The 21833-nt window shown below is 46.5% G+C and overlaps 1 protein-coding gene across 1 annotated transcript in view; it reads left to right on the plus strand.

The window, feature by feature from the left end:
* The window catches only part of ZNF366 (zinc finger protein 366), a 21486-nt gene extending 471 nt beyond the window's left edge, over nt 1–21015 (plus strand). Inside the window, exons 1-4 of the mRNA XM_077759375.1 lie at nt 1–891; nt 4098–4289; nt 13701–13875; nt 16755–21015. The exon at nt 1–891 is cut by the window's left edge and continues 471 nt beyond it. Coding sequence (XP_077615501.1) covers nt 1–891; nt 4098–4289; nt 13701–13875; nt 16755–17290 — 1794 coding nt within the window. The 3' untranslated portion in view covers nt 17291–21015. The remainder of the gene's footprint in view (nt 892–4097; nt 4290–13700; nt 13876–16754) is intronic.
* The last annotated feature ends 818 nt before the right edge of the window (nt 21016–21833 follow it).

Below are 21833 nucleotides of genomic sequence, written 5' to 3' on the forward strand. Positions count from 1 at the left end.
AAGCCGGTCAAGCAGGAGCCTGTGAAGCCCAGCGCCGTGTGGCCCCAGCCGACGGCCCCTCCGTTCCTGCCCGCGCCCTATCCCTACTACCCCAAGGTCCCCCCGGGCCTCATGTTCCCCTTCTTCGTGCCCTCGGCCTCCCCCTTCCCCTTCAGCCGCCACACCTTCCTGCCCAAGCAGACCCCGGAAGCGCTGCTGCCGCGCAAAGCCGAGCCTCCGGAGAGCGAGGAGACCAAGCAGAAGGTGGAGAGGGTGGACGTGAACGTGCGCATCGACGACAGTTACTATGTGGACGTGGGTGGGGCGCAGAAGCGCTGGCAGTGCCCCACCTGCGAGAAGTCCTACACCTCCAAGTACAACCTGGTCACCCACATCCTGGGCCACAGCGGGATCAAGCCGCACGCGTGCACCCGCTGCGGGAAGCTCTTCAAGCAGCTCAGTCACCTGCACACCCACATGCTCACCCACCAGGGCACGCGCCCCCACAAGTGCCAGGTGTGCCACAAGGCCTTCACGCAGACCAGCCACCTGAAGCGCCACATGATGCAGCACAGCGAGGTGAAGCCGCACAACTGCCGCGTGTGCGGCCGGGGCTTTGCCTACCCCAGCGAGCTCAAGGCCCACGAGGCCAAGCACGCCAGCGGGCGCGAGAACATCTGTGTGGAGTGCGGCCTCGACTTCCCCACCTTGGCCCAGCTCAAGAGGCACCTCACCACGCACCGTGGCCCCATCCAGTACAGCTGCTCCGAGTGCGACAAGACCTTCCAGTACCCAAGCCAGCTTCAGAACCACATGATGAAGCACAAGGACATCCGGCCCTACATCTGCTCCGAGTGCGGCATGGAGTTCGTGCAGCCGCACCACCTCAAGCAGCACTCGCTCACCCACAAGGTACCGCCGGGACCCCAGGCCGGGGCGGGGCACTCGGGGAGCATGCGCAGAGCCCCCGGGGGGGGCGGGGCCAGGAGACCTTCGCCTCCCTCCACCTGGGATGCGCGGAGCTGTGTGACACTGGGCGAGGGGCTTCCCCCCTGAGTCCTGATCCCCTTCCTCACCTTGAAATGGGGGACGCTGAGGAGACCAGCAACCAAGTCCTTTGCCATCCAGCCATCTAGAGTCTAAGATGGGCCTAGAAATAATGTGGACAGTTTGGAAAGGAGGGTTCGGAAGGCCGAAGGAAGCAGCTGGTCCTTGTGCTGTTGCTTCTTAGCCTTCTGACACCCCTAAAATTCTGTTTCTGGAAACTTCATCCAGGGTCCTAGCATGCGTGTGCCATTAGGTATTATTTACCCAAGACCAGTTGTGTGCCTGGGATATGCTAATCAGAGCCGCCTTGTGGTGCCTAACATTAGGGTTGTTTTCTCCCTCAGCTGTGAGAAGTGCTTCATATATGCACATGACTCTGGGTCCCGCGGAGGCCTATGCTTCCCCTGACAGAGCCCCTGCCTAAGTGGGTGTAGGGTCCTGTGGTTTGTTTTGTGAGAGGAATGAGAGAGCATCCTTCTCTGTCTGGTTTGCTTTTATCTTCCCTGGGCTCAGGTCTTTAAGGAGGTATACAGGCTCAAGTGTTTAAATTCAGTCTAGTTGGCAACCAGGATCCTGGAGTCATTCAGGATGAAGTAAGGCGGGGCCCCAGTAGTGGCCCTGAAATCTTACCCAGCTAAGCTGACTTGGGTCTGCTTTAAGCTTCTGAAGGGGAGGTTTGCCCCACCGACTACCCTCACACTTTTGACCTCAAGTGGTTTTCTTGGCAGGAGAGACTTCTAGCAATCCAGAGTGTTTCTAAAAACACTCTTTAGTTCAGAAAGGTCACTGGAGGACTTTGCTCAGCCAAGATAACATCTCTACACCGCCATAGTGTGTTTCATGTGATAGGTCAGGACAGAACATGGGGCATTTTTTTTGGCTCTGCAGTGGAGATGAAATGTGTGACTTCCTTGTGGGCAGTGCATACATGGCTCCTGTCCCACATAAGGCACCTGTAGAGACCATCCCGAGAGGAGGCCCCTGCAAAGTGCAGGAACCCTCAGCAAAGAACCTGTACTGAGATTCAGCCACAAAGGGGACCATTGCTGACTCCAGGGGCTCCTACATGTGTGGAAAAGGAGTCAAAGATGCATTTCAGAACATCTAAATTGTGTAAGATAGTAGGAAATGAGGTCAAAATAGACAAAGCAACCTGGTATCTGAAACGTCTCATTTGAATTAGAAAACAAAATACATTTTAATTCATAGTGTCAGCAAAGAGTGAGAGGTAGTATTTAGAGAACGGTGTGTGTATCAGGTGCTTTAATTCTCATTTAATCCTCTTCAACAACTCTAAGAGCTACCTACAGATACTATTCTAGATTTGCAGATGAAGACACTGAGGCATGGGGTGATTACCCAGGATCTTGGACTTCAACACCTGAGCTCTGGAACGCTACTGTCAAGTCTTCCTCTTCTCCACCCCCATCTCTCCCTCACCCCCGAAAGCCCCTACAAGCTCCCTCTCTGATCTCACTGATCCTCTCAGTGACAGGGTGGCTTCCTTTGTCCCCACAGTTGTGTCCAGGCTTCTATTCGCTTGAGTTCTAGGCCAGTCCATTTATGAATTTTACTGTGGACATAGAATTCCCTGCAGAGGATTCCAAAAATAGTGATAAGTAGATACTTCTCCTTGGTCCCGGGTCAACTGAATCATAGATGAGTGTAGAGGCAATCTTGAGGAAAAGATGCTGAAGTAACTTTTAAAACCCGTCAAGACATAATTCTCATTAATTACAAAAATTTAAATTCACTGGTTGAATATGCAACACGCTGTTAAAATTCATCCTCTTAGGAGGGCATTAAAATTTCAGTCTCTTCATTACTATGTATCCACACTCATCTGCAGTCATCTAGACTCAAGAGTATTCCAACTTGAAAGAGTCCCTGGCTCACGACCCACCATCTTCAGTTGAGAGAACCGTCTCCAGGAAAGGCCATGAAACTTGCCTACAGTTACATAGCTGGTAAATGGCTGGGCAGAGACCTGAACTTGCCCTTGGGCACCATGGGCTCACCAGAACTGAGGAGTGCTATTTTATTATCATGTTCCAAATTAAAGAAGTGGACATTTAGGCAGAGAGACTCAGAGGTAAGCTTGGAACTTCTCTCTCCTGGGAGAGAACTCCTGTCCTGGATATCACTATGGATTCCAGACAATGCATGTTTTATTAGGTACAGTTGTTAACTAAACAACTTGTTATAATTCCATGATAATTTTAGTTTTAATGCCATGGTTCTCTAAGTTTTCCTTCTGAAAAGTCATTCTGTGTTAAGATAGGTTGCAAAGGCCTTTTCAGGGAAGAGCTGTTTAGATAAGACTAGCTAATACTCTACTCATGGTATGAGTCCCTGGAAATGCTTTCAATTGAGGCATTGATGCTTAAGTATTCAAATAATTCTTCACAAACAGTAAGGGAACTAGAGAGTCTCTTGTCCTGCTTTCTACTTCAGAAAGCTATCCTCTGCCAAATTTCTCTATAGGACAGAAGCTAGCTGAGCAGAGGGTCCATAGCCAAATCACACAGAGGTCACTATAACCCAAGGGAGCCCAGGTCACTATGACCTATTGTAATTTACTGAAGAGTAGATATGAATTGTTCTGGGATTTTCAAATCTATTAATGAGAACTCGAGAACATTGGTTTGAATATGAGAAAATGAGAAATGATATTATCACTCTATGAGGTTTTATTTTTTCATTATCATGAAGGGTAGATTATAGAGTCATTTCACATATCATTCCACAGTTCTCCCACCAAAATCTTTTTAATCTCCACAACTGTGCAATAGAATTAACCCCTGTAGCAACAGGAACAGCAAAGTCAGTAGCTGTCTTTTCCTCGAAAGGTCTGGCTCAGGTGATGGTTTTCAGAAACTAGGAAAGATTACGTAACCAACACCTTTCAAGAAAACAGCAATTAACAAGGCTAAAGCCACGCCATTTAGAACTCAACATCTGTCACCAGGCTCTTCATGAATTTGTGTGGCAAACAGAAGAATGTAGATGACAATTCTGATGAAAGCCTGTTACCTGCTAACCACAGTATTTTTGAATCTGCTTCTCTCCAGGGTGTGAAGGAGCACAAATGTGGGATTTGCGGGCGGGAGTTCACTCTGCTGGCCAACATGAAGAGACACGTGCTGATTCATACCAACATCCGTGCCTACCAGTGTCACCTGTGCTACAAGAGCTTTGTGCAGAAACAGACCCTCAAGGCACACATGATCGTTCACTCTGATGTGAAGCCTTTCAAATGCAAGGTGGGCAGCGGGCCCTGGGAGGGTTGCAGACAGGCAGGACTCTGAGAGTTGTGCAAATGCGCAAGGGGAGAGGGTCTCCAGGAAACCTCCTACTGTTTCATCAGGGGGGTCTCTGAAGCCCAGAGCAGGTCTGTGGCTAGCCCCAGGCCCATCTGCTGCTCTGTCCTTTGCACCACGTCTATGCTCATGCCAGCCTTTAACTGGTCCCTGAGAAGTCTGCCCTATTGGTCACACTGTGGAATCAGTGTGCAGGGGGTGGAGGCAGCCAGTGGAGGAGGTCTGAGAGTGGAAGGCCCAGTTGGGGAATGAGGTTGAAAGGATGAAGGTGATGTGGAAAGTTCCCATTCCAGACAAGAGCAATCAGGTATAATACTCCTTTCCTTACAAGCCAATGAGTGGAACACAGAAAGGAGTCAGAGAGTCTTCTAGCACTGCCCCCTCCCTTCTCATACCGCACCCCCCAATCCTGACACTTAGACTGCACAGTGTGATTTGAGGGCAGGTCTCTGAGGCAGGCTGAGAGAGACTCCAAAGTTAGTCCTCTGATGACCTTAGAAATGCTTGTTTGGGCCAAGGAATAACTGTGAGCAGTCATCTGAAGTGTCTCTTTGTTCCTAAGTACCATGGAGCTCAGGGATTGAGCATCTTCATTAAAATGTCTGTGTCAGATTCATTTGGTTGAATTTCTATTTTATCAGCTGAGATAATGTGTGCACTGGAGAAAACTCAAGGCATTGACTGGTATTACTTAGAAACGTTTGGGTTTCCCAGGCTTTTCCCCCTTTCTTCCCATCCCCTACCCACATTGTTTCCCTTCTCCACTTCTCGAATGAGAAGGAATCTTGCTGAGGATTGGGTAGTTTAATTCAAGGCATGTTCTGGCACGTGCCATCCCCATCGTGAAGAGAGAGCTGAGGGGGAAGGAGAGGGAAATCACACCCTCAGATATTGTTAGAGCCTTTCTGTTTGAAATGGAAGTTTCCCTTCTCTGTCACTGCATGTCTTATAGGGTTGAGATGATACTCTCTGTCCATCTGAGGGGCAGTTCCTGCTTTAATCCCTCTACAGCATGTCCCCCGTCCCCCCCTTCTTGAAGGAACCCCCTGTGAAGCTGACTGCTTTCCTGTGTTGGCCGCTCCTGGACGGGGTGAGCAGGGTCAGGAACCAGAGCTTCCCTAGATCCGTGTGGGTATTCTCTGCAGGTGGGGGAGGGAGGTTTCTCCCTCCAGCTCTTTCCTGCCACCCACTTATGTTTCCCCTCCTTTCCTTCGAGTTCCCAGTGGTTTGCAAGTCAATTTATGTCCTTCTTGAGTCATCTGGGCCGAAGGAGAAGGAAGCTGTGTGCAGAAGGGCTACATAGTGGATAGTGCCTGGTGCAAAATGAAAATGTGAGGCCCCTTGTTCAAATGTTATTAAGAATTTCAAGATGGTACAAGTAGAACATTACACCAAACTCAGGACCCTGCTGAGTTGGGGCCTGTGTGACTGCGTTGGTCACACACCCACAAAGCTAGTCCTGGCCACACAAGCCTGGGGACTCCATATATCACATCTTCTCTCTCTCTTTATGCACTTTGATTTCCTTCCTGCTTTTCACTTTGAGCCCTTCCATTTTAACAGAGCTGTTCCTGCCTGCCAGGGGTTTGCTGTCTCCTGAAAGTGGAGGTGCAAATGGGCACTATTTGCCACTCCTCATTTGCTGTGCTGTTTCCTCTTGAGCTTCCAGCACGAACTGTATTTTTTATCTTACCAACTGGTGGCAGAACATACACATTGTTAAAACACAAAAGGAGCCACACTTGCGGTCCCTTCCACCCCTGTCCTGTCCAACCAACTCACACTTCCGCCTTTTCAAGTCAGGTCTTGGGGTAGTTGTTAAACCAGGCAGGAAATATCTCTGAAACAAGGGATACGTCAGGGAGCAGAGGTGATACAGGAAAAGGGCTTGCAGGCTGGGTTTGATCTGGGGACGCAGAGGCAGTTCTGTTTGCCTACCTCAAGGGCCTCAGAGTGACCTGGAGGATTTCTTGGGTCAGGTGGTATCTGAGGATTTAGAGGGTTCCCTCTGGGACCAGGGCACAGAAACTGCACACCGTAGTGCAACCTGGGCCCACTGATGCAGTGAGCCAGCCCTGCTTGAAGCTTTATGTCTTCCTTCACGAATGACTGCCCCCACGTCCCCCATCCATCCCCATGATAGTGCACCATACATGGTTCAGAGAGTGCCTGATGATCAGCTTTATGGTTCACAAACTCAATTTGACCTCTCTCTGAGGATGGATTAAGCTCTGGATGTATGCTCATACTACCAGATTCCATAAGAGAAGGGCTTGTAGTGTGAGTTGCAAGCTCGGAAATGATGCACGGTTTATACTCTTCAGTACCAGATGGACCTGGTACGAGAACTGCACTGGTCATCTGCAAAGGCCTCCTTTTTCTGGTTGGGGGGGTGGGATGAGTTGTCCCAGAAGACCACATTGTCGGTCAGGTGGCTGCCTAGGAGAGTGTATCTATTATTAGAATAAACATAATTGGATGATGAAGGGTATGTTTGTCAAACAGGGGGCCCTTCTCCATTCTTAGACATTTCTGGAACAAGGACAGGCATCAGTCACCTCGATGGAGAGCTCTCTGCCTGCTGGGAAGTCCCAGAAGCACTGCCAGGTTCCTCCTCTTTGTCCCCATCTCCCCACAAAGTGCTGCCCTTCTTCACTTCAGAGGAATCTCAGAGCATGTCTGAGTTTACACATGACGTTGTAGGGCTCTGTGTGTTTGTAAACTAGCTCCAGATCCCACTATCAGGTGGACCGTCTCGAGATGGTGTCCTGTAGACCTTGCTCCCCGTCAGTGTTGCTGTGGCTTCTTGGAGATCTGGTAATGTGTAGAGGTGATGGTGCTTTGGAAGTTAGGTACAGAATGGAGGGCCATTTGCTCCTTGCTACAGAATTCATAGTCAGCCACCAGTGGCTGTCTGGCTGCACAGTGATGCTGGAGAAAAGGCCCAGACAACTAAACCCGAGCTTTACTGTGGTCACAGGGAAGAGTCACTCCCCTCACACGGTTGACATGACTAGAAAAAAGAGGCAGGCCTTGCTCCAGTCATACTCCAAGAGTTAGCTCTGTCTCCTTTACCCAGAAACTTATAACAAGGGGAGACTGTTTAAATAACAGGTTCTAATTTCTTGGGATTCTCACCACTAAAAATCCTTCCTAACATACAGTGCTCCCCCGGTTGCAACGTGAAATGGTCCTCTCTGCCCCATGCTCAGTGGAAACAGCTGTCCACAGCAAGCCGAAACAGTCATTTACTGTGAGATTAAGCATTAACAATAAGATGGAAAATTAGAGGGGAGGAAAGGTTTCCATTCCATGTTTCTATTTTTTTTCTTATAAAAAAATTACTGCCCTTCTGGGCTTTTATGCTACTGGCTCCACTTCTGGACTCCCTGCTTCTTGGAGCCAGCTGGAGTATCTCCAGAGACCTGCGCCTGTAGACTTAAGCCCTGTTTCAGAAATATGCTTCCCAGATTCTGCGTAAGCACGCAGGGGTTGATTTGGATGCTATCCGTGTAGCAGTCACACTCCATAATAGCAAAGAACCAGCTGCCGTCTTTGGGAAACCTGTCCAGGAAAAGCAGCCATCCAGAATTTCCGGGACACATTCTCCTTCGAGATGGGTGAAGCCGGGAGCTGCCTAAGTTATGAATCACCAGGTCATCTGCAGCCTCGTCTGAAGTAGAGGCTTGAAGGCAGAGGGCAGAGCTGATAGGAGAGGATGAGGTCTCCTTGAAAAGGGTCCCCGCCACCCTTGCCACCATGGCTTGGCTTCCTGCTCCAGCTCTTGGATGCCCCACGGGGGACAAACCAGGTGGGGGCTTTTAGGGGCCCAGTACTTTAGGTTGGGGCTCTCAGGCTGGCATTGAGGGGGTTAAGGCAGTGACCAGATAGCAGCCTTTTGGCAGCAAAGCCCTCCTCAGCAGAAGGAAGGATATAGCTGTATGAACTGCCTGCTTAACAATGCCTCACATGTCCCCAGGGGCCCGCCTGCAAATAGATTTCATCTTGCTTTCTCTTGTACTTTTCAAAGCTTCCTGTTTTCTCACGGTCCTTTTGGACAGTTTACAGTCTCTCTCTCCCTCCCTCCCTCTCTCTCCCTTTGAGGAAAGGAACACCCTTCTTATTAAAAGAGAGAGAGAGAGAGAGAGAAGAATGTAAGGGAAGGGCAGTTTAGCAGAGGCCATTCTCCTCGGCCGCAGGCTTTAGCTCTTTGACCTTTTCTCTTAGAATAGGAAAACACAGGCTTCCTGGTGCATCTCAGTCCTCAGGCTCAGATTAGGCCGGTTGGCACGGAGTAGCGTGCCTCTTCTTGGCTCTGTGGGGCTCTGGCCCAGTGCTGCCCGCTGCCATCCCCCAGTCCATGCACACAGCTGACTTCTTGGCGTCGCTGGCTGTCCGCGTTGTCACTGCAGCTCACAAGAAGTTACCTGAGGTGTTTCTGGCCCTGGACCAGGGAGGGAATGGGCATGAGGAGGCCAGAATTTGGAACCGCTGTAAGGATGAGAGAACAGGGCATCGGCCAGCTGTTTAAAGGGCCGAGAGTCTGGGTGCTGCATAAAGGGATCTCAAAGTCTGCAAGTCAGGATGAATCTTCTCTTTCCATCCACATTTCTCAGTGCTGGGTCAGGTACAACTACTTCCGTTTCTAGATGCCTCAAGTGACCTGGCAAGTATTTACTCAAAGGATTCCTTACTTCATCCTCCTTTTCATACTTCGTCCAAATAATCTGGTTTAAGAAGCACTCTTATCTTTAAAGATCTTTCTATTTCCAGAATTTAAAAGAGTCTACTATGTACCTGATAATGACAGTAATTAGAGCTAATATTTATTGAGCTCTTACTATTTCCCAAGCCCTTTACATGAATTATCTCATTTGATCCTTACAACAACCTTCATAAGAAACTGTTATTATCATTGATATTTTACAGAAGAGAAAATGTAGCAAGCTCTGTCTCCTTGTGGGGTTTCACCATCACCTCTCTGCTCTATCTCAAAGCCTAATGATCTATTCAACCCATTTTTAAAGGACAGTTCAAAACATTTGTTCAGGGGCGCCTGGGTGGCTCAGTCAGTTAAGTGTCTGACTCATTCTCAGCTTAGGTTATGATCTCACGACTTGTGAGTTCAAGCCCTGCATCGGGCTCTGCAATGACAGTGTGGAAGCTGCTTGGAATTCTCTCTCCTTCACTCTATGCCCCTCCCCTGATTGTGTGCACACACTCTCTCAAAATAAATAAATCAAACTTAAAAAAATTAAAACAAAAACATTTCCAATTTTCTATTAAATGTTGAGGTTCACCTCCATTTAAAAAAGTAGGCATAAAAGTGGGTATTGATAGGGGCTTCTGGGTGGTTCAGTCATTTCAGTGTCTGACTCTTGATTTTGGCTCAGGTCATAATCACAGGGTCATGGAATCAAGTTCCAAGTCAGGCTCTGTCCTGAGCAAAGAGCCCACTTAAGATTCTCTCTCTCTCTTAAACAAACAAACAAACAAACAAATGTGACTATTGACAGAAAAGCTGAGATTTAGTGTCAGAGACACACTAATACCCCTCACTAATACCCCTCACTAGAGCAACTGGAAGTTCAGGAAGGGCAGACTGGTTGAGATGGCCACCTGTCCCATGAAATCTGAGATGTCACCACTCCAGTAGCTTCCTGTATCAATACCTTCCCCTATTTCAGTCTCCAAAGACCTTGGCAGGAGATGATTCAGCAAGTCTTGACTTGGGCAAGCTCTTCGCCTCACATATCATTATTATAGGGGGCCTTGACACAGACTGACTGCTTTTCCCAGGAGAAGAATCTAGAGTTTTGATGCTCCCTCCCAGCTCTTCTTCCTTCCAGTCTGCCTCCCCTTCTCTACTATAACAATTTTTCTGGGGGCTCACATCTCAAATCCCACCCAAGGGTGCCATCTTTAATTCACCTAGTTCTCCTCCTCTGGCCTCTGTTTATTAACAGTGACTAAAAAGTCTCCCTCTGAATTTCACAGACATAAAATATCTTCTACACTGATGCATTGTCATGTGAAGATGGTCTTCTGAGAAAGATGAAGAGGCCAAGTATTCTAGATGAGGACCAAAGGGCTTTGTGGATGAGTTAGAGGCTGAAGGAAGAAGCTAAGGGTGCCTACCACAGAGATGTGAATAGTGTCCAAGTATCTTGGGTCCTGAATTAATTATCTCTATCCTTCTGCCACTGAGGATTTTGGTTTACAAACTAGTGTGTATAGGGTTATACAGATTACAATGAGGGTAAGGAAGAGTTGGTGATGGCTGCTTTTTGGAATTTTTGCATGGGGTAGTGATGTTTTCCTGACATGTTTTTTTATTCCCCCAGCTAAATACTTAGATATTTACTAAATGTTACTATGTATGTAGCCCTGTGCTTGATACTGAAGTTGGCCACAAAGAAAAGGAAGGAAGCCCTTGCATTTCAGAAGATGACCTAGGGCAACTTTTAATGCTCGAAACATCTTTAAGAGTTGACATACCTCCATTCAACCCTGTGATGTTCTCCACTGGTTGACCCAATAGGCTACCATAAACCATGAAGAACTCTGATACACAAAAAAAATAGATTTTACCAACAGCACAAAAATACGTCCTTTACCAGTGACCCTCAGATAATATAGCTGACCAGTAATGCCCTACAGTGAACCTTCCCTAAGGCCATATGCCTTGACTTCAGGGGACAGTATCATTTTAACATCCTAATATACGCATGTACCACTAAAAAATGTCCCAGGAAGTTCAGTTATGAATGAATTGAGTCAGAAAAATATTATGTAGGAAAACACACACTGGGTTATGTTAAAGGATCTTAAAACATGGCTTGTCTAAAGCTGAGGCAGTATGTGGGAAATACTTATCAGTAGCCATTCTGATGTGTGTGCGCCTCTCTGTGTGTTGGGGTGGGAATGGGATGGGGAAGGGAGGTCGGACCTTGAATTCCAGGATCATTCTGACCACCAAGTTGCAGCAGCTGTGGCAACAATAAACAGTTGGTCATTATCACAACGGTGATCTCTATCTTGCCTGCAGTTCAAGGTTGAATCAGGTGCCTGCAAATACTTAATGAAGAGACTTTATTCTGTGTCATAATAAAAACAAATGGCATTGCTAAAGGTTGGGCTAAAATTCTCCTTTATAAAAACCTTTCGGAGTCCAGCTTCTAATATCCTAGCAACTAGAGATAATAACTAAAAGTAGAATCTCCCATTTATAGGAGCCAAGTACAGAAGGTACCCATCTCTTCAATTCTGTCTGGCTTAACAACCATGAGACTCCAAGCTTGGACTAGTGCAGTAGTCTAATTAATCTTCCAGCCTCCAGTTCCTCTCCTCCTTTGTGTCTTATGTTTAATCACCCATAGCTTGTGCTGTTTTCAGATCTTTTGCTGCAGCATCACTCCAAATAATCAGGAACCATCCCACGAACCAAATGGGATCTACTTTTTCTAAAATGACTCAAGACTGGAAATACCTAATGTAGATTCAAAGCTAATTCAAATCTCTAGATTCAAAGCTTTTTTCCCCCCTTGGCCAGGATAGAATAAACTAAGCTAAGCTAATAAATAATAAATAATGCTCTGCCAGAACTTTCACACATGTACAAAGTTGAATCACAGATTGATGGATCTTACAAAACTTCCTCTATTGAGAATAAAAGAAAGCAAGGATCCATCCCACATCTAGGCTTCTCCCCAGCATGTCACAGTTGGATCAGCACTCTCAGCCTTTCCCCGCTCAGGTCACCTTTTCAAATGAGTGTGGTGTGCAGCTGCTCTGAACATGGAGTGTGGGACACCAGTATGCCGAGTTCATTCTTGCCAGTAAGGAAGTAAAAAGGGAAAAAGTACTTAAAAGTCCCAAATATGAATCATTTAAAAACACAGAACCACTTATTCATTATCCACGCGTGGATTATTTGTGACAAAGTTGTCACCCCAGCTGGCTGCCTCTTACCACCCAGCATTCTTTGCAGCTGGTCTCCCAAGGTCTCTGTTTGTTAGGTCTACCCATTTCTTCCTTGGCCAGCATAACTCCCATCTCCATGGCCACCTGAAGAAAACAGTGCCTTCCTTCATAAACATTCAGTCCAGTACCCCCAACATTGTCCCCGAAAATGTCTCTCAGGGCCAAAGGAAAACTGGTGTCAGCCTTAGGGGCCACTGGACCCTGAGTCTTCTCTCCAAGGATCTTTTACTCCCTATCGCTGCCCTCATGACATGGGCCTCTGAGGTTAGGAAAGGAAGGAAAATGTTCCCACCTTAACACTCAGGCCCTAGCACAGACACAAAACCCTTCTATGTATTCCTCCCGGCACAGCCCAGGAAGGGCTGGGGGACAGCAAGAGGGTTGAAGTCACCCAGAGCAGTGGACTCTGTTTTACACCTTCTGCAGCTGCATGGATTGCCTTCGAAAAGGCAGTTCTGTTCTCTCAAAACAAGCTGGAGAACCACTTTTCTGATCCATCATGCATCTGCACTTTGTTGGAAATGGAAATGACAAAATGACAAAAAGGAAGAAATGAATAAAACATGTTTACAGCTGAGATAATATTTTCAGGATTTCAAATCTCTACCCAGAGGAGAAGACACACTCCTTCCCTTAGATCTCTCTTTTGTTCCTTCTAACTTTGCTATCCATACCAATAATAAGCAAATTAAAAACATTAGAAATGCGTTGCAAGATACAGTCTAACAGAAGAGTTGTGTTGAAGACACACAGGATGGTGTGGTGGTTGACCATGTGACCTCTGGTGTCGAGTGACCCGAGCTCATTATTCTAGCTCCAGTACCCATTAGCTGTGTGCCTTGGCCAAGTGCCTTAATCCCTCAGTTTGTCTTTCTGTAGAATAGGGATGATACAGCACCCACCTTATAGGATTGATATGAGAATTAAATGTGATATTCCATGGCAGATTTAGGACAGTATCTTCCATGTTATCAATGTCCCATAAATATTAAACAAGTAATCATATACTTACTGTTAAAGTGAAGCACACTTTGAGCAATTGTTTTTCAGATCAGCTTTTCTCCTTTTCTGCAGCTAGATTTCGAAAGAAGCTTTACTAGCTTTGCAAGTGTTGCCTTGAGTTGAAAAATCCCTGTGCAATAGGAACACAAGCCCATGAATCCAACTCTCCCTGCTCCACCTCTGGGCTTGGGCACAGTCTAGACCCTCCCTGATTTCACTGGGGACATTGTACTTGGAGCCCACGTAAAACACCAAGACCCAAACAAAATGAAAGCCCATCTGTCCTCACACAGGCCTGCATGTAGGTTCACCTGGGCAGGGCCCAGCACTGCGAGTAACCTGTCTCACTCTCATCACTGTTTCTGACAGCTGTGTGGGAAGGAATTCAACCGGATGCACAACCTAATGGGCCACATGCACCTGCACTCTGACAGCAAACCCTTCAAGTGTCTCTACTGCCCGAGCAAATTCACCCTGAAGGGGAACCTGACACGCCACATGAAAGTCAAGCATGGTGTCATGGAGAGGGGCCTCCATTCTCAAGGTAAGCACTCTTCCAGGAAGCACCCGAGGCTGCTGGGGCCGGTGGATGACAAAAAAGGGAGCTGAACTGGTATTTAGGGGGCTTTACTTTGGGGGGAGGGTATTCTTATTGTTGAAAAAGGGATCATTTTCTCAGGACCACAGCAGAGCAGCAGAAGCAGGCTTACAATATTACTCTAGCAAATACAGTGCTACTGTCTGAAGGCAGTAAGTAAGTGCCAATCACAGAGGACAGATGAGAACATCGTAACCATGCCAGTTAGTACGATTATCAGTTCTGCCTTGTCTCTTTTAATCTTGACAGCAACTCAAGGCTGGTGGAGCTTCTATTATCCCCATTTTACAGATGGGGGAACGGAGGCTTCAAGAGAATGATCTGCCCAAAGTTGCTCAACTGAAAAGTGGCAGAGTCAGGATTTGAACACAGACCTTCCTTTGAATAAAGCCTTTATTGTATCCATTTCATTGCACTGCTGTTAAAGGACACGTGGTTTTTTCTTTTTCTTTTTCTTTTTCTTTCCTTTCTAAAAAAACAGGCATGGAAGCTCTGCTTCCATAGAGGGATGTGTGTAGCAGGCTGGGTCTCCTCCTGTTCGCAAGCAGATGAAACCAGGGATGGCTTTCCTGCTTGGCAGGGCGCGTGGCCCATCTGCAAAGCAGGGCTTCCGTCTCCCCCACTGAGTCCTAACTGAACTGCTAAGAAGTTCTCACCTTCTCAGTGCCAGGGCCCTTAGCTGTGACGGGTTTATGTTCCAGATCCACTGACTTCAGCAGGTTGCTCTTTAGCTACTTAATTAAGCAGTCCTTCAATGAACAGGCAATAAATGCACCTCTGTCCAAAGCAGCGCACTAGGTGCCGTGGAAGATACCAGGGGGATGAGACCCTCTTTGCTCACTAGAAGGTCCGTGTGAGGGGAGAGAGGATGCACAGTTATAGAACTTACAAAGTCACGTTCACTGCTGTTTGCTGACACCAGTATGATTAACACATGGTTCTGGGCACTTTGGAAATCCTCTTGCTTGTTCCCACAGTGTCCCAAAGTAGACTGTGTTGTTCTCATTGTATATAAGAGGAGAGCAAGGCCAATGGGCATTATAAACTGCTCCATGTCACACCACAGGTCTGAAGGCAGAACTGGGATCCCAACTCGGGAATTTCTGAGTTAAGCCGGTGCTTACCATACCAGGCAAACACGAATTTTTTCACGTTGCCTGCTTCTCTTACCCTTTCCAGAGAGGTGGTCAAGCAGGCACACATATTCATAAATAAGATGCACATATACTTCCACAGCATGAAACAGAATGGTGATAGTTTTCATATTTTTCACCTACTGAGTTTATAGTTCTCCTGAGTGACAGGGAGCTGTGGTCATCATAAAACAAAGCCCAGAGTTTATGCAAAAGCCCTGAAAAAAATTCTGGAAAAAAACAAAAGCAGTTTTCTTTTCCTGAGATTAGTTTTTTCCTGAATTCTTTGCATCTATAGTTGCCTGAGCGATTTTCCAACGTAGGCCTGGATTTTTCCAGAATAGGTGAAGTTTGTTCAGTCCCTGGGGTTGGGACAGAAGGCAACGGTGAGACATTCATCCACTTGAAAGCTTAACCTGGTCACCACGACTTACCCCATATGGATGCTCAAATCCTAAGAGGCACCTAACAACTCTGTCATTCTTCTGGAAAAATAAAGAGCATCACTATGTATCAGAGAGATGCTTTGAAAGTTAACAGACTTTCAACAATTTAAATGTTTTCATCTACAAAAGGTGTTAGTGCTTTTTCACTCTAGTGTTTGAAATGGCTCAAAAATCATGACTCAGATTAAAAAGAGCCTCCTGTGCCCCTGACAAGATTAAAGTTGTAGACAGATTCACTGTCTGACGATATCATAAGGCAGGCAGACCTGGATCTGCCCCCACCTGAAAAGCCTGATTCTGCCCGGCTCCTCCTCGGGGCCTGGCTGTTGACTCACCAGGGACAGACACCTGCAAGATCAAATCAGGTGGAGCCCTACTATGTGTTTTGGGCTTTTGAAAAGTCCCTCCCTACAGGGTCCTCAAACTGAAACTAAAACTGAGGCCCTTTTGCATCACTATGCCCAACAGCAGGGATGCTTGTGGTTGGATACTGGGGCTTGGGGGGGGGGGTCCTCAGGGAAATCTCTTTGTGACGTCTCTACTCTGTCTGAGCTTAGGGGGCCCGTTATAGGGCCGCCTCCTTGGCCCCAACTGGTAGATTTTTGTGGGGTTTTTTTCAAGACGAAAATACCTTTGTTATGATTTTATTTCTTCTTCTGCTCACTAAAAATAAGAAATACATTAGAATTGAAGAGAAAAATGTCTGAATCATGGAATTTTTGAGATTTTGATGTAAATTCTTCCAGATATTTTGATAAAGATATATAAAATTGGGTCTACACTATAAATAGATATGGTAAATATGTTTTTACTTAAAATATATAGAGAATACCTTTTTATAACCATTCGTTAAGTCTCTACATCTTCTATACATGGTTCATTGTATTATTTATCTAAACAAACTTCTATCATTTCAGTTTCACTCTAAAAAATGTAGTGATGAGCATCCTTACACATAGATTTTGTGCACCTGTGTGACTATTTTCATAGTTTAAGTTCTCAGAGGCGTAATTGCTAAGTCAGAGCTGTGCTTATTTTAAGCTTTCAGTGCATGTTGCCAAATTTACCTTAAGGAAGTTATACTCATGTAAACTTCATCTATGACAAGGCCCTTCTCTCCACAGCCTTAACGGGAAATTTATTTTTAAAATATAAAATCAAACTATACTAAGTGGCCTTGGGTACCATCCAGTGACCCATTTCCACAGCGTTTCCCAGGGCCTGAACATTGCTTTTGCTCTCACAGGCTTCGGAAGGGGGCGAATCGCCCTGGCGCAGACGGCGGGCGTGCTGAGGGGTCTCGAGCAGGAGGAACCCTTTGACCTTTCCCAGAAGCGTGCGGCCAAGGGGCCCACATTCCAGTCAGACGGGGAGAGCGCCCGGGGCAGCTCCTGCCATGAGGAAGAGGAGGAGGACAACACCTACGAAGCGGGGCAAGACAGCCCCGGCCTGGACCCCCAGCCCGGGCAGCCCTGCACCCCCCAGGCCCTCGCCACCCAGCCGGAGCAGGCTCCCAGGGCGCTCAAGGACACCTGTGAGGGACAGAAGGAGGACAGGCCGAAGGGAGAGCACCAGGAGAGGGGCAAGGACAGCCTGGAGGCCGAGGGCAGCCAGGAGAGAGAGTCTGCGCACAGGGCAGAGTGCCTCCGCCTCAGGGCTCTGCAGAGTGCTCGGAGGGGCCCCTCCTTTTCTGATTACCTGTACTTCAAGCACAGAGATGAGAGTTTAAAAGATTTACTGGAGAGGAAAATGGAAAAACAAGCCATGCTTTTAGGTATCTAAGTGGACAGCTTTAAACTTGCATTTGGAAAATGAGGACCAGGCAGTTCGAATATAGCTTTCTGCACGAGCTGTCATTTGCTGGAGACTGGCAAATGGCGCAGATCTTTACAAATGGCCTGGACTGAACGAGCAGGGATTGTCCTCACTAATACAAATGCTGCTCTGGTCATTCCTTGGGCCCTTGATCTTTAACACGTATGAGGGGGCTTCTTCAGTGCTATTTCATGCTTCTCCAGTATAATAAACTGTACATAATCTAGATACCTAATTATAAGCGGATGATGAGGTGCTTTCAGAAATTCTGTTTTCCTTTGACTAATAAGTAATACATGGTAGATTCCTTTTTAGTTGCAAAAATGTGCTGCTTGACATGTTACCTTGTTAACAATGATTTAGTTGAATGTGTGGAAGTTATAGTATTATTTTTTCCAGATAGATGAAAATATTAGTAGTTGTATATATATAAGAATCACCTTTCCTGAACCATCCAAAATACCAAAATGACGAAGGAGGGGGAGGTATTGAAGAGAATATTCTCAAGTAGCTGCTGCAGATAAAAGATAACATTTTAAGAAAACATGAATAATTTTAGCTAATGAAAACCCAGCAGAACTTAGATCCTTGCCTGGGTCTGCCTTATTCTCCAGCAGCTTCCATCATCAGAGGTGGCATGGGGCATGTGTTTTCAGATGGTCCCCAAAGTGGTCAGTGTGTCCAGGCTCACCCCTTATGTCCTGAGTAGAGCTCCTGCCTGGAGACCTTGCTCTGAGGCCTCATGCCCCACAAAGCAGCCTCAGGAAGAGCTGTCGCCTCATGTGCGGTGGGTTTCTCAATCCCAGAGCCAGGGGCATGGGGAGGAATTCTTGAAATCGGAGCACTGCTTATTTAGAGTATTACAATAACCATCAGGTAATTACTCAAGATTCTGAGCTGTGTTCTCAAAGCTGTCTGCACATCAGAATCATCTAGGGAAGCCTTAAATAGCGAGGCTGAGGCCTCAGCCCCTGAGATTCTGATTGCATTGGTCTAGTGGAGACCCAATATGGGTATTTTTAAAGGGTCCCCCAGATGATTCTTCTGTGCAGCCAGGGTTGAGAAAGACTGATGAGGGTAAAATGGTGGCCCCCAAGACCCCTTCCAGGCACTCCATAAGTATTTGTTTCTGGCTTCAGATTCATTAAAATATAGAGGAGGAGACCTTGAACTCATACTGCTGACTTAGGGCTTCTTAACCTGTTCTGTAAGAGCCTCTTGACACAAACACGTACATGCACGCACACAACACACACATACACACACACATTCTTGTATAATCACACAATTTTGTACTACAAGATGATGCCTGTGATGTTTATGGTCACTTAATATGTTTAAAAATACATAGCCCACCTACAGTGACTAATTATTTCTTCCTAGATGCTTGAATCATGATTCTAGTCAGTGGTGAAAACTATCATGGGTGGGTTGAGCCCAGCAGTAGGCTTTCCTTAGGCATGGGTGCTGAATAAAGCAGTGCTTACAGGATGTCACCTACCTGTGACTGGCCAGAAGCAGTAACCCTCTGGTACTGTTTGTGTTTATGTAAAAACTGCCTCTTGGTTGGTAGTTTCAACTCTTGTTCGTAGAGGTAGGTACTGTTTATTATCTTGCTTTGTCTCCTCCTAAAGTTCCCAATACATTTCTTTAGATGACCTGGCCCATCTCTGACTGCTGGATGTGGATTTTTCTTTTGGCCAAGGTGCTTCCCCCTCAGCCCCATCTGCTTCTAATCATCTACCTGTGGGCTTCGTCAACCCTTGCTCCCGTGCTTAGAGCTCTTTCTTTCAGCCTCACCACCACGACAAAGTGCCAAAGCTGCCTGGCTTTCCTACTGCCACCCATGTCCTGAGGTCAAGTACCGGCAAAGGGGATGGTGAATGGAATAGTGGGGGTTTCTGTGGTGCAAGCACAGCTCTGTGCCAGGAAACTGTCCCAAGTCTTCAGAGGGGCAACCTGCCTTCCATTCATTATTAATATAGCTCATTAGTGCCTCTGATGAAATCACTCAGGAGGCTGGCAGCATGGTCTGTGAGGCCTCTGGCTCTTGGGGTCCTGTTACATGTTCATTCTTTCAGTAGCCCTGTGTTGAAGAAATACTGTGGGGGCTGCAGACTTCCAGTTGGTTCTGGGTATGCCTGGCTGGAACAGGAACCAGGAAATCTAGAATAGCAAGCTCTGGTCTTTTCCAACCAAATGAACCATGTGGGTATGTTTGAGGAACAAGTTCATGTTGAGATGGAGAGAGCATGGTCTAGAATGGTGGCTTCCAAATTGTGGATTGAGAAGACAGAGGTCCCTCTTGGGCCCCTCCAGAGCTGCGAGGGGAGAAGGAGAGACTCTCAGCCCTCATGCCCACTTCATTCAAAATGGCTCAAATTTCATCTGTTTTTTATGTTAGCCTTCCAAGTAACATTTCATTTCGAGGGCGAAAAAAATGTCTAAGAAAAGGATTTAAAATGTGTTATGAAGTGTATTATAAAGTCTGTTTTTAGTTCTTGACTCTGGGTATGAGAGACTTAATCAGATCTAGCCCGATAGTAAATATATACTGACTTTGTGAGAAGTATGGCCAAAATCTTGGTATTGTATGTTGCTGAGTGACCAACATCCTGGTTTGCCGGGAATGACACTGGTTTATACCTTTGTCCTGGGGTAACTAGTAAGAGTGCCACCTTAACTCTCAAAAGTATCTCAGTTTGGGTGCCTGGGTGGCTCAGTCAGTTAAATGTCTGATGCTTGGTTTTGGCTCAGGTCATGATTTTGTGGTTCATGAGATTGAGCCCCACATTCGGCTCTGCATTGACAGTGTGGAGCCTGCTTGGGATTCTCTCTCACCCTCTCTCTCTGCCCCTCCCCTGTGCTCGCTCCCTCTCACACTCTCTCCCTCTCTCTCTCAATACAGAACTTAAAAAATAAATAGGATCCTAGGGGTGTCGGAGGGGCTCAGTCAGTTAAGTGTCCAGCTCTTGATTTCGGCTCAGGCCGTGATCTCATGGTTTTGTGAGTTCGAGCCCTGGATCAGGCTCTGCACTGACAGTGCAGAGTCTTCTTGGGTTTCTGTCTCCCTCTCTCTCTGGCCTTCCTCCACTTGCTTTCTAGCTCTCTCTCAAAATAAATAAAAATAAAATTTTAAAAAAGTATCCCAGTTTCAGTGACCAATTATATGGACGCTCTGTGCCTAAGTGCAGAGCTAAGAGAAGAGTTGGCCAGCCTTGCCTAATGAGCTAATTTACCAGACTGAAAACCTGAAGGAGAGCCCAGGGGGATCACCCAAAGAGAATGAAGGGACAAAACCATCCAAGGTCACCAGCACTCTAAGGGCCAGGACAGCATGGCATTCATCTCCTTGTGACACTCTGAAAATAGGTCACTACCAAATGCTTTCCAGGCTTTTGACCATTGTCACTCTGAAACAGCCAACTGACCAGTCAAGTGGCATATTTTTCTTTTATCTCTTTTATTCCGGCCTATGATTACCTCCCCCACCCCCGCTTTTGACTTCTAATTCCTCTTTCGTTCTTTCTTTTTAAAAATTTGACTCCCCATTGGCCATGAGACTGAGGCTGACCTTTCATAACCCCACAAGGGTATCTGGTATATTTGTATATGGGTAGCTGCATGAGAAAGCCCAGTGTGCATACTGTATTTATTAAGCCCTAAAGGCATTTAATAAAATATTAACATCACGTTTTGATTCATGATCTTTGTCTGCTTTGCTGGAACAAAATGTAACAGGGCTAACATTTAAAATCCTTCACATATTTGGACAACATTACACCAAATGTTGATTTTGTACAGAATTCTGGCTTGCTATTTAAAAACTAAAACTCCAAGTGTGTAGCAACCCAAGTTGTGAATATTGCTTTCTGCTTCCGTGATAAAGCAGTTTACCTGAAAATAGCATGTAGCCTATATTTTGTTAATTTAGGCAAATAAAGACTTGTTGAAAAGGCTGAGTTAATTATTTGCAAGGAAATTGCCACTGTTGGTGTCTCTGGTTCCTGTCCCCATGCTTTCTACTGGGGAGGTTCCCTTTGCTTGGGGCCTCAATCCCAAGAAGACACAGATTTTGGATTCTCCCTGCCTCAAGTCTTCACAAAGGATTAATGAACCTCAGACCATCTGCAAGCAAGTGACATCTTCCTCATCTTCTTTTTATTTCCCATTCAGAAAAACTAGTTCTGGAAGGGTGTCATGAGGAAGTAGGAGGTTAGCAGCAAGATCGCCTTATTCTGCATCAAGCTCTTTCTAGGATAAAGTGGCACCAGGATGCCATGTGCTATACTGGGCATGTGCACAGATTCTGGTGCCAGGTTCCCGGACTTAAAGCCCAGCTCTGCTACTTGCAATTTTTGAGGCCCATGACCAGTTTGTGAACCTCTGTGCCTCAGTTTCCTTGCCTGTAAACTGGCATTAGGAACCTTCCTGACCAAGTTGTTTGTAGGTTAAATGAGTTAATATGTGCAAGATACATGAGACATGTTGGGCTCACTGTAAATGCCAT

The sequence above is a fragment of the Crocuta crocuta genome, unplaced genomic scaffold (genome assembly GCF_008692635.1).
Source record: "Crocuta crocuta isolate KB4526 unplaced genomic scaffold, BGI_CrCroc_1.0 scaffold503, whole genome shotgun sequence".
NCBI classification, from domain to species: domain Eukaryota; kingdom Metazoa; phylum Chordata; class Mammalia; order Carnivora; family Hyaenidae; genus Crocuta; species Crocuta crocuta.